Here is a 16,187-nt window from a genome sequence, read left to right as displayed (position 1 = left end):
GTTTCAATCGGACGTTATCTGCAGTCGCCTATATGTCTGTCGGCAAGTCTGTTAGCTGCTGCAAGTTTGCGTGTACAAGAGGCGTCGCGCCATATGACGCCTATTGCATAATTATTAGATTTCTCCTTGCCTTCATACATGCATGCCATTGCGTTTGAGTGCGCTTTGAAGATGGAGATCGATCAGCGAATGGTCGTGCATGTGTCTCCTTTCTGGCTTCTATAGCGTTTCTACGGATCAAATTCGTATAGTCTTACCTGGTCGCTAAACTAAAAGGTATATGCCGCGGGCTTGAACGAATGAATAAAATATGTTTAGCGTACTTGCATGTATACTGTGGTTATATGTACAACAGTAATAATTATGATAGCGTGAAATTTTATGACGTCACATTATCTAAGGCGCTCGCGTATTGTAAGCGGTGGGAGGCTATGCATGATGGCCAACACCAGGCCATCATTCTCTAGTGGTAAACGTTAGTAAACGTTTGACCGCAACGTTGTTATCCGGGACGTTTACATAGAAAATGATCCAAATCGTCTACGACGACTCCGGCGCCCTCAGCGCTCAGCGCAATGCCGAAATTCCGCACCCTAAGTCGAACGAAATTCTTATTAAGGCAAGGCGTCGCTCGGTTCGCGTCCAACAGCTAGAACCAGGCGCGCGCATTTCTAGACGGTCGCTTGCGGCGTCAATCGACTGGACTTGCTTCAGAAAGCGGGCCGATATCCCCCTCCACCAGGAGAAAGTCCCATCTTGGGAGTTGAAGGTAAAAGAGAAGTGGAAATGATTAATTACTTATCTACGTATCTCACTAGTGTCAGGAATTGTTGAGAAACTTGGAGAGGAGGCTCAATCGAAATGCAATCTAAAGAAAGGAGACGCCGTTTGTGCTCTAGTCGGTGGCGGAGGTTATGCAGGTCAATAAATTAATTATTTAATTAGGAAGATTTTATGAATTTGTCTTAGGATACTGCGCAATACCTTGGCAGACAGCGATTCCAGTTCCGCAAGGCGTATCCATTGTAGATGCAGCTGGCATTCGTAAGAAAACCGCGAACTGATTAATTGATTGAAAATAGAAATTCGTCTCACGTAAACAAGTTTTGCCGAATCTTTTTTCCTTGCAGCTGAAGTGTTCATGACGGCCTATTCGGCTTTGTATTGGAGCTCGTCTATGCGTCAAGGCGAATCTATACTCATTCACGCTGTGAGAGAAGCCAAAGACCACTCATAGTTTCTATAGAGGCTTTCTCTCTCTCTCTAAGGGTGCTAGTGGTGTGGGTCTCGCAGCCACTCAGCTAGTGAAAGCCTTAAGCGGCGGTGGAAAGACTTTTATAACATCGAGTACGCCTACACGAAGATGATAATTATTTATAATATTTGCGTTCTAAGGCTCTGAAGCGAAGATTTCCTTCTGCTCGAAGATAGTCGGCGGAGAGTTGCACGGAATCAATTATAAGGAGAAGGACTTTGCTGAGGAGATTGTGTCCGCTACTGGAGGAAAAGGAACGTTTAGGATTTTTTATTGCGTTTTTATTATTAATGTTTTTCTGAATAGGCGTTGACGTTATTATTGACTTTGTTGGAGCGTCGTATTGGGAAAAGAACCTGAAGTCGATAGCCGTGGACGGACGAATAGTTTTACTGGGTTTGGTAAGTGAACTTCAGCGCGAACTGGTCTCGTTCTTTGTCTTGATACGAACGCATCAGCTAGGCGGAAGTGTAACGGAGTCGGGACTGAATTTGGGTATGATCCTTCGAAAGCGTGTCGCTGTCGTGGGGTCGACGTTGAGAGCGAGGTCGTTGGAGTACAAGCGTCGTCTCACGGAAGAAGTATGGGATGTAGCGGAGTATTTTTATATGTTTTGCACTTTTTTTGTATTGTAGATTGTGACGAAGGCGGTTCCGCTCTTCGAGAAGGGTCTCCTGAAGCCGGTCATCGATAGCGTTTATCCGTTGGAAGACGTGCAAGCGGCTCACGATAGAATGCAGAAGAATTTGAATTCAGGAAAGATTTTGCTGAAATTCTGAATGTGTAGACGAATTGTCCATTTTTGCAAACATTTCGCGCGAAGGCACGCCTACCTTCGACACGTGTTTCGAGTTCCCGGTTCTTGACGCCTTTCAGCCACTCTTCTCGCCTCCTGCCCTTCTAAAATCACTTCGAAATCGCCTTCCCCTTCGTCGCCTTCGGATTTAGAGACGGGGTCCCCTCGCTGTCGTCGTCTAGCGACGCTACCGGACTGCGATAGCAAGGCTTCAAACGGTTCATATGAACGCGTTGCGCCGATCCGCCTTTAAGCGGCTGTATTTTCGCGTCAACGGCGTCGTAGACGTGTTCTGCGACAAACGGCCCTTTCCATATAGCCGCGACAGCTTTTTCGTCTGCCCTCGCCTCACTCGCGGAACATGCCAGTAAACATGCCTGAAATCTCGTACGGCACGTACTATTTCCTCCTGCGGTGATAATCCTTGCTGCGAGACGACGTGCCCCAGATAATCGACTCGCGTCCGTCCAAACTGGCACGTAGCATGCTAGGCTTCGCTTTCAAGTTCGTCTCCCGTAAACGACGTAGCACTTCTTGCAGACTCTTCTCATGCGCTCCGATCGTCTTCAAGTGTATCATGCAAGATGTACGTCACCATGCAATGTTCCAACGTCAATCCGTACAGCACTCGCTCCATCAGACGCTGGAAAGTCGCCGTGGCGTTCGTCAGACAAAAAGGCATTACGGTGAATTCGTAGAGACCTGTCACGAAATATTTGGTCCGGGGTAGCAAATGGACCAGGTCCATTTGCAGCTGCTCGAAACGGACGGAAGGGTCCTGTTACGGCAGCTGTAGATGGACCGGAGCTACCGTAAATGAACAGGGTCCATGTGTAAATGGACCGGGCCCATTCACGGCTGCCGTAAATGGACCCGGTCCATTTACGGGCAGTGCTGTAAATGGACCGGGTCCATGTACGGTTGCTGTGAGTGGACCCGGTCCATTCACAGCACTGCCGTACATGGACCCGGTCCATTCACGGCAGCTGTGAATGGACCCGGTAGGTCCAATTGCCGCCGCCGTAGAGAGACCGAGTCCTTTCGCAACGTACAGGCTCTTACCAGACAACAGAACCAATACTACATTACGTTCAAGAAGAAGGTAGGAGGTTAGAGTATTGCGAGGGACTTAGATATAACCGGTTAACGATGCCGGCCCTTTTGCGGCGATGTCGGACCAACTGCCTTTGGACTGCCCGGTTATTCTAAGGCAGCTGTAAGCGGTCCCCCAATCCACTCATCACCCGGTCCATTCGCGTCGTGACAGACCTTTGCTGGTGACGAAAGCCGTCTTTGAAACGTCGCTAGCAGCCATTTTGACTTGCCAGTAGCCACTGGCCAGGTCCAAAGTCGAGAAGAAAAGCGCTCCGGACAGCACATCGAGCGTTTCATCGATTCTCGGTGGCAGAAACGAATCCTTTTCCGTCACGGCATTAAGTTGGCGGTAATCGACGCAGAATCTATACGTTCTATCGCGTTTTCGCACTAGGACGACGAGTGACGCCCAGGGACTCGTTGACGGTCGGACCACCCCAGTCTCGGCCATCTGCTGGATCTGCGCTTCGACCACCGGTCGCATCGCATGCGGAATTCTTCGCGCGGCCTGCTTAATAGGTGCTGCCGCTCCTGTTACGATCGGGTGAGTGACCAAATTAGTTAATCCCAGGTCGCCGAGTCCGGCAGAGAAAACGTCGCGAAATTCCCACAGGACTTCCTCTATCCGGCGCTTTTCTTCGTCGTTAACCGCGCAGTCGTCCCACTTGAATCTTTTCAAGAACTCACTCTTTGCAGCGGGACTCCCGTTAGTGTCAATCCCCCCTCCTTTCCGCCACTCGCCTCTCCTTCCGCTTCCGCCTCTCCACCTTTCTCTTTACTCGTCGTCCCAATCGCCACCACGTATTCGTCTACTGCTTCCAGTACGCCAATTCTTGTTCCCTTACGTACTTTCACACGCCTTCCGCTCAGGTTCATTAGCTGAACGGGGACTCGGCCAGAGCTCCCGTCGACCATCGCGCGTGCTACAGCTACGTTCTTCCTCGCCACGAAATCTGGTTTCGCTTCCAGCAGTCGGTCGCCCACGTTCGCTATCGACTTTCCTACTTCGTTCACGATCTTTCGCATTGACAACGGTTAGGTGGCCTTCCTTCAGCGTGACATCCTGCGCTAAGGCGACGGAATACGCTTTAGGTGTCGTCGGCATCTCTAGGTTGATAATTCCCGTTTCGCAGCGCAGCTCGCCTTTTCCCGTGTCGATTTTTACTCCCCGCAGGCTCATGAAATCCAGCCCAAGTATCGGGTTAGCCAAAGCAGCGCTCGTAACCCAAAATTCATGTCGCGTTTCCAGTCCGCCCATCGTCACCACAGTAGCCGACGATAGGGATTTCTCCTCCTGCGACCGATCGAACGATGTTGCGCGGATTGGCCGATATCATCGCGTCGTCGTCGGCCATGGCACGCGGACACAGCGATATTGTTGCGCCGGTGTCGATAAGGTAGGCGACATCGAATTCGCGAAGCTGTCCTCGCGCGATAAGCGAATTAACAGCGGTGCACGCGACGATCGGTCCGTTCGCTTCGTCTTGTCGTGTTTCCACTGTCACAACCGAAACTTTATGCTCTTGCGGCGTGCGTTCAGTGCGCTTCTCGTTTTCTTGCCGCATCTCCTTCTGGCATAACCTTGCGATGTGACCGACTTCATTGCAATTGAATAACCGCCGCCCGTCTTTTACCGAACAATTTCCCACATAATGCCCGGGCTGCCCGCAGCGGAATTAAGGAGGTCTGCCCGCCGGCGTTCGACGATTCTGCCGCAATCGGCGTCGTCAGCGATTTTTCTTCGGCGATCTGTCCGAGTAGCAGCTCCGGACGCGCCAGTCGCTCGTGCAAATCGGCGCCGTCACTTTCAACGCCGACTGACGCCACTCGCCTGTCGCCAATGGCACTCCTAGACAGGGCGGCTGCGGCGCGAAATCCGCCCTGCTGACTCCCGCGAAGTGGCGGTCGCCCAACCTGACCGCGCGGCGGCAGCATCCTCTTCTTCCCGTCGGCGATATCTTCCAGCAAGCGCAAGTCCTCCGTTTTTGCAATCGTCGCCTCGAACGTCGCAGGCGGATTCACTTCCAACTCGTACCTCAAAGAGCTCGGAAGTCCGGCGACGAAGCGTTGAATAAGTTGGTCTTCCCTCGTGGCTCCGTCGATCGTCGGCATTGCGCGCTCCAGTAGTTTCTTGAGGTCGTGAGCGTACTCGTCGACCAATCCACTGCCTCGACGAAATTTTTGCGCCTCCAAAAGCCTGTGCGCGTGCATCCTTTTTCTCGCGTGTTTGTCCCGAAGACTCTTTTTAATCGCGACGCGATAAAGATCGAGAGATTCGGCGACGGCAACTTCGACCGCTGGCTGAGGCGGTTTGAAGTCTGCGCGACGGCGTACGGCTGGGACGCCGAAGCACGACGACTTTCTTTGCCGACCTACCTAAAGGACCGCGCCTAGGTAGTGTTCTAACACTGCGATACATCGAGGACTACGACGACCTCGTCGCAGCGTTAACGACGCGGACGACCGGCCTCGCAGCGGCTGCGGCGGCGTTCGCTTCGGCGTTGTCATCATTCTCCATCTCTTCGGAGGCGTGCGAGTTCGAATCGCTGCCCTGTCACCAATGTAATGCTCCGAGCTGGGGACGACTTTGGATTCCTCCTTTTATTCAGGCCTTGCACACAGACACACGTATGGCTCAACGACTGCCACACGACTGTCCCAATCAAATCCTAACTACCAATCATATACCTCTACTTCATTAGACTAATTAGCTACTTCCCCCCACCCCCTACTGCTACAGTAGACTATGCCCGGGGAAAGTGCGCTATATACATGTACAGGGAAACGCCCAAACTCCATTAAAAACGACGTGCTAACAACAAACGCGAACGTGCTCAATTAGAGTTTTTAGATGCAGAAAGCGCCTTGTCTGGAAGTTTCAATTTTCCTAATATGACGTCTTTTTCAAGGAGACCCTTCTTTTCTCTTTTTTTGAGATAACGTTCAAGCTTTTTTTGGTACAGCTGAACCTCTTCCTTAAACCTGAACTCAGCTTGGACGCGTTTCCAAAATGTTGCATTGAAATGATGATAGATTTTCATGTCGGCATGGCTCAGTTGCGCTAACGTGTCTTTCTGCTTTTTGTCTAGCGAGTCATCGGTATGATGTGCCGTATATTTATCTGTAGACGATCCCGATTTTGACACCAATTCAGGATGAGAATTCTGTGGAACTGCAATGACGTCGTCCAGTTCCCACCCCATTGTACGTTTCAATAGCACCATTGACTCAGGCATATACTCCATTATGAGTACAACGGTAAATGACTCATCCACTTCAGCTATTTTTCTCTCGACGTCTTCGTCCTTGTACGGCGGATCGATTCCTAAATCGAACGCCATACCATTGAATCCAGCCCATTTCGCAAAACGATTGACTCTCTTTTTGTACTTGTCAATTTCGGATAAAAACTGACCAGCAGAAGTTTCGTTTCCTACCAAAAGTCTGTAACGTCCATGAAAGTAAAACGCAGACACAAATCGAGTGATTGGGTGGCGAAGAATAGTGATATAGGCGGGCTTGTTTAGGAGTTTGTCCATAACGCTTTTATTGAATCGGCAGTGGTCATAAAGAGTGTCGTACTCGCCAACTTTGTGCGTTTGACGATACATGCGACTATTATTCAACTGCAGGTGTCTGGGGTAACCAAGGTGCACTTTGTCTCTTGCTTCGACCCTTCGTAGTCCGTTATTAATGGCGTAGATCTTCATCACATACCACAGGGTCGTACTTCCTGTCTTGTGTGTCTTTATGTAAGCGTACTTTCGAACGGGCTCAATTAGTTTCACACCCGACGACAATAGCATTTCACGAAGAAACAGAAGCATCCTCCTCGCGCTCGTGTGTTTCTGTATGGAACTAGCTGTCACTGACTCGGCGGAGTTTGTCTTCATAGATATCCAAGTAAAATAGTTCACAGCTATGGAAAAGACAAGGAAAAGTAGCCCCATGCCCACTATAACGAGCCGCGACGTCATGTCGCAATTAATGGTAGCCCAAAATCTTGGTTAATTTGCCAAAGCTATACTCGTCACAAAACGAACGTTCAGTCTGTTCGACCTGGCCGAGACAGCGATACCGTCAGTCTGCTTGTTCAATAGAGTTCCGAATTCCTCGTGGCGGCGATCGCGCACTTCAACGCAGTCGTCTTTCCTCGTGAGCGGTAAAACGAATTGAGAGGCAAACGTTGACGGCGACGTCGCAGTCGCTTTGGAAAGATTATGTACGGCTTTTGCTATGACCGAATTCGCAATAGCGCACTTATTATACCGATCTTTCGAAAATCCCGTACACTACCTCTCCATTATTTCGTCGTTACGTAGAGCTACGTAGAGATGACATCACATGTCTCTCAATTTTTTGCCTTTCCATGCTGCTTACCATTCCTACGCTTAGGTTTTCCTAGCGAGTACGGTTGCCCGGTGATATTTTATACCGTGATCTTTTATACCGGTGATCTTTTATACCGCCGGCAAAAAAGATCACTCGCATAAAAGATCAACAGCTAGTGCACAACTGCTTCAAAGAGACAAGAGCAATTTGCATTTAAGTTCTTTTCATTCCGTATTACTGAATTACAGAGGGTAGAAGGTTTGCGGACGCACATTGTAAATGTGTTGTGTCCGGTGCCTGGGTATATAGAGGCGAATATTCCTAACAGCATATCTACACTAACAGGAACCGGACACAAGCACTAGCTTACCTGTACAATGTATATCCGCACGAAACTTGTCCAATTTCTGAGTTTTGCTTTCACCCTCTGTAATTCAGTAATACGGAATGAAAAGAACTTAAATGCAAATCGCTCCTGTCTCTTTGAAGCAGTTGTGCACTGTTGATCTTTTATGCGAGAGAAGGATCTTTTTTGCCGCGGGGGTATAAAAATCACCGTTATAAAAGATCCCCGGGTAACCGTACTCGCTAGGAAAACCTAAGCGTAGGAATGGTAAGCAGAAGCGCCAGTGCCGCCGGACAGCATGAAAAGGCTAAAAATTTTGAGAGACATGCGACGTCATCTAGCTCTACGTAGCTCTACGTAACGATGACGTCATGATCTCTTTTGGCCCCAGCGGCCCGCGGGTGCCTCGCGATTAGCCTCGCAAGCCAGGCCCTAGCGTCCTTCGAGCAGTTCGCGAGAGTATTCGTTGGGATTAGCGCGCGAGGTTTGGGGCGCGGCGGCTCTCACTGCTCGAACCGCGCGATCAGATCGAGGACCGGGATCCTTCCACGGCCGGCTATAGGCGCAGCTTTTCCTAAGTTGCGATATATACCTAGTAAGTTCTGTTCCACTTCCACGAGTCTCTCAGCCTAAATATGCCCTCACGTTGTACCAGAGATAATATAGGGGTAGTACTGTAGGCATGTAGTTGGTTAATTAATATCTGCGTGGTTATTCTAGCCCACGATTCTTCCACTATAATTCAATTCTATGCCGATCCATAGTCATTATCCATATGATAGCAAGACAGCAATCTTCTTCCAGGAGAGCAAACTCGAATGGGCGTTTCCATGCAGGAAGTTGGGCATATCAACGTATTCGAAGCGAAGAAGTGCGAAAGTGCTTCAAAAATCAATCATATTTAATTAATCACACAAAGTCGATGACGAAAACACCAAGAACATAACACCAAGAACAAAAACATAAAGCAACGATACACTGAATCAAGTCTGATGTCAGTCGATCGGCGCATTATTTCACGTCATCGCTAAAAGTTGGTCTCTTTTTGAAGTCTCACGTCAATGAAGTCGAAGTCGACGATTTCCTGCTCTATTTTGTTACGATAGATCTCTAAGTAGGCTCCTTGGGACGGTTTCAATGTCTTGGAATACTCATAGGCTCCCATTCTATTCACGTCAGAACTTTATGGACGTGACCTGTACCGCAAAGTTAAACGTACATTCCCTTCCGCGTCTCTGCATTGTATTATTTTTGTTTTGTTATTGTTATGGCCGCTTTGGCAAGCTGGATTCTTGGACTTGGAAACTTTTATGAAGTATTGAAGTATTGTGGTATTGTAGTATTTGATTTTTGACTGGCGGGGAGCGCACTGTTTGAAAAAATAGGATATGATTTTTCAAAAAAATTTTTAATGTTAGTTTTCATTTAGGCTACCTGTACAGTTTATTTCGTTTGGCTCTGGCAAAGGTTTCGTTCTTATCCGGGACGTTTACATAGAAGACGATTCCAATCGTCTACTGTACGACGATTCCGGCACCCTCAGCGTTCAGCGCAATGCCGAAATACCGCGCCCTAAGTTGAACGAAGTTCTTATTAAGACACAGCGTCGCTCGGTTCACGTCCAACAGCTAGAACCAGGCGCGCGCATTTCTAGACGGTCGCTTGCGGCGTCAATCGACTGGACTTGCTTTAGAAAGCGGGCCGATATCCGTCTTCACCAGGAGAAAGTCCCATATTGGGAGTTGAAGGTAAAAGAGAAGTGGAAATGATTAATTAATTACTTATCTACGTATCTCACCAGTGTTAGGAATTGTTGAGAAACTTGGAGAGGAGGCTCAGTCGAAATGCAAGGAGACGCGGTTTGTGCTCTGGTCGGTGGCGGAGGTTATGCAGGTTAATAAATATATTAAATATTTAATTAGGAAGATTTTATGAATGTGTCTTAGGATACTTCCCAATACCTTGACAGACAGCGATTCCAGTTCCCAAAGGCGCATTCATTGTCGATGCAGCTGGCATTCGTAAGAAAACCGCGAACTGATTGTTGTTAAATTAATTGATTGAGAATGGAAATCCATCTCACGTAAACAAGTGTTGCCGACTCTCTTTTCCTTGCAGCTGAAGTGTTCATAACGGCTTATTCGGCTTTGTATTGGAGCTCGTCTTTGCGTCAAGGCGAATCTATACTCATTCACGCTGTGAGCGAAGCCAAAGACCGACCACTCATAGATTCTATAGAGGCTTTCTCTCTCTAAGGGTGCTAGTGGTGTGGGTCTCCCAGCCACCCAGCTAGTGAAAGCCTTAATTAAGCGGCAGTGGAAAGACTTTTATACATCGAGTACGCCTACACGAAGATGATAATTATTTTATAATATTTGCATTCTATAGCTCTGAAGCGAAGGTTTCTTTCTTCTCGAAGATAGTCGGCGGAGAGTTGCACGGAATCAATTATAAGGAGAAGTATTTTGCTGAGGAGATTATGTCCGCTACTGGAGAAAAAGGAACGTTTAGGATTTTTTTATTGCGTGTTTATTATTAATGTTTTTCTGAATAGGCGTTAACGTTATTATTGACTTTGTTGGAGCGTCGTACTGGGAAAAGAACCTGAAGTCGATAGCAGTGGACGGGCGAATAGTTTTACTGGGTTTGGTAAGCGAACTTTAGCGCGAACTGGTCGTATTCTTTGTCTTGATACGAACACATCAGCTAGGCGGAAGTGTAACGGAGTCGGGACTGAATTTGGGTATGATCCTTCGAAAGCGTGTCGCTGTCGTGGGGTCGACGTTGAGAGCGAGGTCGTTGGAGTACAAGCGTCGTCTCACGGAAGAAGTATGGGACGGAGACGTAGCATGGTTTTTTATATGTATTGCTTTTTCTTTGTATTGTAGATTGTGACGAAGGCGGATCCGCTCTTTGAGAAGGGTCTCCTGGAGCCGGTCATCGATAGCGTTTATCCGTTGGAGGACGTGCAAGCGGCTCACGATAGAATGCAGAAGAATTTGAATTCAGGAAAGATTTTGCTGAAATTCTGAATGTGTAGATGAATTGTCGTTTTTTTGCAAATATTTAGCGCAAAGGCACGCCTACCTTCGACACGTGTAACGTGTTTCGAGTTCCCGGTTCTTTTGCCCGTTCCGTTCGTCGTCTTTTCGGCTTCCTGTGGAATCAGCGCCGTTAGCAATGAAGCTAAAGTTGTTTTTACAGCAGGAAGTGTCGCCTGACTGCGCGGCGGTCATCGGGCCCGGGTAAGATGTCCCCACGGGCAAATTCCGACTCGGAGAACCGTTTTCCATCTGTTTTTTTTTCTTTATTTGCCCAAGGGGTGGATATTACGACGTTTTCATTGATGCTGGTCCTCCGCGAGACGCACTCGATGCGCTGTACGATTCGCTGCATTCCTCTCAAAGTTAGGGGCCCCCTCTCTTAAAGTTTAAGGAAATTAGAACTGCTACAGCACAGAAGCGAAGGTGGGTTCGTATCAGCGAAGATGATGACGAAGACGACGACGATAGCGAGGCCTTGGACGAGCAATTTCAACCGGTATTTCTTTTTTTCTTCCTCTCTTATTAAATTTATTCCTGGGCTATCTTGATAAGGAACGATGAATCTAGCTGACGAGATTTTTTTCGGTGGATCGACGCAAGGTGATACACTGAAGCAAATAATCTAAGCAAGGAAATAACTTCATACTGAACTCTTTTCATTTTATAGAGGAGGAAAGGTTCAGAGAAGAACTATCTGTTGGAATTCATCTCTACTTTAACTAAAAGTAGGGTATAGGACTTACTTTGATAAACAGCGCCGGTATGCAAGGCAACTTTTCTCCTCTAGGCTCGAGCATCCAGAAAGTTTGCATTCGTCATTCAAATGACTCTTGTACACGGTTCTGAGTCACGTGCCGTCTGGAAAGAGCCCATTCAGGGTGTCTGGAAGAATCTATTACTGGCCAAAGAATGAGAACGTTTGGCGGGGAAGCGGTTCTACTTCAACAGCCCTCCAATACAGACATGCTATCGAGAAGGACACAGTTGATGGCTCAAGAATGGTAGGAGTGTCCCAGTTGCTTTGGTTGGCTCTGGCTCTATGGTCTAGATGGTTCTATGTATGAAAACGACAGATTTTTGGCGTCAATAGTGATAGAATCAAACGAACAGTTACGTTGCAGCGGTTCAGTACAATGAACATCATCAAAATAGGTAAACGTGAAGAAAATTTTCAATCAGTGAAAATCAATGCATTAAACTTAATAGAGAGCATTGGATTCAGGATGCATAAGATGCAAAGGGAGTTACGACAGCGTATCAATTTTTTAGGTCAATTACAAGACCAGAGTGGGAACCAACGGTGCTCAGTCCAAACACGTTTATCGTTTATCCCATAAGTCGCGAACAGCATGAGCAGGTATGATTTCAAGAGAACAAACGTAGTATTGCTGATTTTGTGTTGTAGGAGACGGGGGTCCTGAGCAAGACCCCGTCAACAAAAACTGCTCCTCGGGGTCCTGAGCAAGACCCCGTTAACAAAAACTGCTCAGGAACCGGGGAAGGGACGAAAAATTTATTCAATAAAATTATAAAAATTGCACAGCCTCTACCGTTTCATTTGCGGGCAGTTTTTGATAACGGGGTCATGCCCAGGACCCCGGATAGGCAGTTTTTGATCGACGGGGTCGTGCCTAGGACCCCAAATTCCTAAAAGACAACTCGTGACGTCAGTGCTATAATGAAGGACAAAAGCGTTACTTATCTTTAACTCGCCGGGTTCTCCCCTTCAGAGACTACAGCTATGCATTCTAAGCTTTGTACACGCGTCTGCATCTGCATCTGCATCATGACTGCGCTGTATAAAAACTGTCTATCTTCTATCCTTCCTTCGTCTTCTCTTCAGTTGTCCTTGCTGCTTCCTTTTCAATCGAGAGACAAACTTACTTTACATTGCCTCCAAATAAGCGGAGTCAAATCGATACATCAACATGCAGACGCACCAGGCGTCTTTCCGACTTTTGGGACGTAAGTAGGAACACTTCTGTTTGGGATAAAAGAAATCCCTGTAGTCTACACAAAGAAAAATACGCCACCCTACCAACAAGTGGCTCTTCGCGTTGAATAATTAATCAATTAAACTTCTACAGGGACGGTGGTCTTCGAGATAGATCATACATCGTCTCCAATTGCCTACCCATCAAAATTGGCTAATAAAATTCTAACCTGAAAACACGCAAGAAAGCAAATTCAATGATACCTATCGTCATAGGAACAAAGCGTATGTGTACGATCCTCTCTATGGCTCCTGCGATTCTCGCGTGGTGGGGGTGTGGCGGGGTCCCCAATTAGAGTTAGGATAGATGAACGACATTGGCTGATTGCGCGCTGGCTTCAATTGCATCTAGTTCAATTTCTCCTGTTGCTCATATTTCTACTGCTGTGAATGAGATCGTCGTTGAGATCGTTGATGAGATATCGGGAGATAATTGTACGGCCTTCCTGTTCGCGTTCTCCTCCTCTATACAACAAAAATGATTGTTGAGTAGCAGAAATAGAATGAGGCACGATCCACAGGCTCTCTCTCCATCGATCGAAGACTCGCTTCTCGTCGTCTCGTCGTCGAAGGCGTCGTGGAACTGAGGCTAGCGCACTTTATAGCAAAAGCACAAACTTGCCTCCGTCTTTGAAACGTCTAGAAAAATAATCACTGAATTAAGAGTGACCTGGTGAACGTTTTCGCTCGCGTAACTTTTGAACCACGCCCACACAAAAGACTGATTTTAATTAGGACGTCTTCTACTCAGTAAATGTACCTCTGATTCTGGTCCAAAGTCAGGACACGGGAATCTGCAAAACAGTACTCAAAATAGAACCCAGAAGTATTATTACTAAATATTCTTTTTTCGAAAAATGGTCCGGCCACATGTGCCGGACCGCTTTCTACGGCATTTACATTGGGATAGCACCTTCCGAGCTTTTCCTTCCTTGCCAATTTTTTCAAACGCTTTCAGAAGTTCTGAAACGAATGCATTTATTCCTTTGTCGTCTATCCACTTCTTCACTGTGTGAAAAAATTTTGCTGGCGTACCTCTCCCAGCCATATCGTTCCGAAATTGTTTCACTCTGTTGGAAGTCCAGCCAAGAAGGTGCCTCGCAAAATCATGTAAATCATCGACGTTCTCAATGACTTCATATTTGAGCAAATCAATGTGACGCTCTTCAACAACCTGGTCATCTAGAGCTGAGCAGACGACAATTAATTATTAAGTCGCCTGCAGAAGTATCAGCTAAGCACTATATACCTAATACGTGTTCTTCTTCAACGTCATCTTTGCCTTCTGAACAACCGGAAATAAAAGCCTTTTCGGCTGCTAGAGCCTAAAATAAAAATTGTTCGGAGTAAAACGTCATCGTATACATTCTAAGACCTCATCGTCTGAAAGATGAACGAAAGGTGCATCAGAATGCAGAATATGCAACGCAGCAAGCAAGCCGCACTTGCGCAAGCAACAAACTAGATCTGAAACCAATGCACCGCGACGCTCATTCCACAAGCGGAGAACGCTGCACAAATCTCTACATGCTATGATATCTGACGTCTTCAGCCCCAATTCTTTGCTGAGTACATGAGTGCTTTCCTTACTTAAATCTAAAGTCATCAGGAGGCCGGATTTGACTTTTCTTGGTAGCATGCAGTAGTGATCACCTGGCACTACCAACAATTCTCGAAGCGTGTCAATATATTTCTCCGTCTTCTTTATCGTAGAAACTGGCGAGTCATTCGATTTTGCCTTTTCAATCTGTAACTGATTGTGCGTTGGAGGGTGCTCCGCCAATTTTTTCAGCGCTGAAGTACTCAAGCACAAGTTGTGGTCGGTGATCGTTCCCGGACTCCTATCGTCCAGCACTTCCCGAACCATGTTCATCATCTCGTTGGCGAAGTGGAAGCACTCGGCTTCGGAATCGGCGGGACCGCGAGCGACAACGTCGATTGACTTTGCTCTCTCGACGTCTAGTTCAACAAGTCCTTCAATTGTGACATCGTCTATTCGCTTCTCTAATACCATGCCGTCTTTCCAGATAAGCGGAGAAGGATCGAGACGAACGACCGATCGTGTCTGCAAAAATGGAACGGTTCCAGGAACAATGATATCGGTTTCATCTTGGCACTCGAGACGACGGCCTACGTATATGATCATCTTTTTGTCTGCCTTCCAGAACTCGTCTCGACGTCGGTCTGTCATGAGAGCGGGAAATCGATAAACGTTATCTTGGTTCGGAACTGGATAGCAAATTTCCAAACTGCAAAGCAATTCCATGAGCTCTTTAATTGAGAAAATGCTTTGATCCTTATTGAACAGCCGAATAGCATGCTCAACTCTCTCAGAACTCACTGCTCCGTCATCGACTCCTTCCAGACGAACAGGAAAAGTATTTGGTGACATGATCGGACCGATTACGTTGTGACAGAGCCACGAGGGATCCAATATGACGTTTTCACCAAATTCAATAATCTAAAAATTTAAACTGACACGTACATTCAGCTGAATGCATTCTTAGCACAATACCTCTCCAATTCCATGAAGAAACTTGTTGCATTACCTTTGACAGGTTTATGGAGACCATGCACGACAAATCTGACGGCGCAAGCGTCATCTGACGTCTCGCCTATCGCTCTACCAAAATTATGAATGTCCTTTTCAAAGTGATTCCAAAAGAATTCAGCTAGTTAGACTAAGATCAGCCGCCGAATCATTCGGTTTGATAAGTCTTTTAATTTCTGCTAATAACTCCTATATATGCAAAGAGAGCATCACAGTAAGGCAGAATATACAGCCAGTCTGTAGTGTATACCGGTTTCTCGACACACGACGCCCACATCAAAGCAGCATATCTACCAGCATTCGAACAAGTGCGCAGCAAGCTGAAGACAGGCTTCGTTCCGGCAAAGAGTCGGCTGGGAGCTAGGGCAGTTCTTACCTGCATATACAGTAGTGTAGTCTTCCTCGCTTCGAAGCCCAGCGTCACCTTTCTTCGACGGCGTTTCGGCAAAGCGGCAAAGATCTTGCGATTTCTTTTAGCAGCGTCTCTACCTTTGATTTCAGTTCAAGTCCGATCGCAATCCTTGGTGCGTCCAGCTTGACTCATTCTAGAGCAATCTCGAATAGTTTTTGTCGTCGGTTGGCTTTTCTACCTTTTTGTAGACGGATATATAAGGGCGCCCTTCCAGATTTAGACGCGATTTTCGAGGTCTAGCGGAATCTTGCTCTGAAGAGGATCTTTTCGGGCGCTTTCTTAAACGCTGATTTACTCTCTGACCGGTAGCTTGCTGGCCTTCGCCGACCAAGGAAGATAATCCGGGAAAACGACCGTGGTATG

The 16,187-nt window shown here is 47.2% G+C and overlaps 3 protein-coding genes and 1 pseudogene across 4 annotated transcripts; 2 read left to right on the top strand and 2 right to left on the bottom strand.

Moving 5' to 3' along the window:
* The first annotated feature begins 507 nt into the window (after positions 1-507).
* On the top strand, positions 508-2,092 carry LOC136192815 (quinone oxidoreductase PIG3-like). Its single transcript, XM_065981531.1, has 10 exons — positions 508-619; positions 676-769; positions 819-920; positions 970-1,044; positions 1,131-1,210; positions 1,269-1,347; positions 1,396-1,510; positions 1,563-1,656; positions 1,714-1,836; positions 1,891-2,092. Exons 1-10 carry the CDS (start codon positions 527-529, stop codon positions 2,032-2,034), a joined length of 999 nt encoding a protein of 332 aa, XP_065837603.1. The 5' UTR covers positions 508-526; the 3' UTR covers positions 2,035-2,092.
* Positions 2,093-5,980: 3,888 nt separating this feature from the next.
* Positions 5,981-7,096, bottom strand: LOC136193063 (galactose-3-O-sulfotransferase 2-like). Its single transcript, XM_065981851.1, has one exon. The coding sequence runs from the start codon at positions 7,094-7,096 to the stop codon at positions 5,981-5,983; it is 1,116 nt and encodes a 371-aa protein (XP_065837923.1).
* Positions 7,097-9,235: 2,139 nt separating this feature from the next.
* LOC136193062 (quinone oxidoreductase PIG3-like) lies at positions 9,236-12,406 on the top strand (annotated as a pseudogene).
* On the bottom strand, positions 12,374-16,114 carry LOC136193318 (uncharacterized). Of its 2 annotated transcripts, XM_065982190.1 has the most exons (9): positions 16,003-16,114; positions 15,789-15,957; positions 15,663-15,732; positions 15,377-15,601; positions 14,237-15,322; positions 14,111-14,186; positions 13,775-14,049; positions 13,558-13,655; positions 12,374-13,500 (listed from the first exon to the last, which is right to left on the bottom strand). In XM_065982190.1, the coding sequence occupies exons 5-8, from the start codon at positions 15,251-15,253 to the stop codon at positions 13,641-13,643; spliced, it is 1,383 nt and encodes a 460-aa protein (XP_065838262.1). In that variant the 5' UTR covers positions 15,254-15,322; positions 15,377-15,601; positions 15,663-15,732; positions 15,789-15,957; positions 16,003-16,114; the 3' UTR covers positions 12,374-13,500; positions 13,558-13,640. The 2 variants fall into 2 exon arrangements, with proteins under 2 accessions (XP_065838262.1, XP_065838261.1); XM_065982189.1 differs by having other exon boundaries at positions 13,558-14,049.
* Positions 16,115-16,187: the final 73 nt, after the last annotated feature.

Source organism: Oscarella lobularis, chromosome 11, assembly GCF_947507565.1.
Source record: "Oscarella lobularis chromosome 11, ooOscLobu1.1, whole genome shotgun sequence".
NCBI classification, from domain to species: Eukaryota; Metazoa; Porifera; class Homoscleromorpha; order Homosclerophorida; family Oscarellidae; genus Oscarella; species Oscarella lobularis.
The sequence above is the reverse complement of the archived record's forward strand: the minus strand, read 5'-3'. Positions and strand labels throughout refer to the sequence as shown.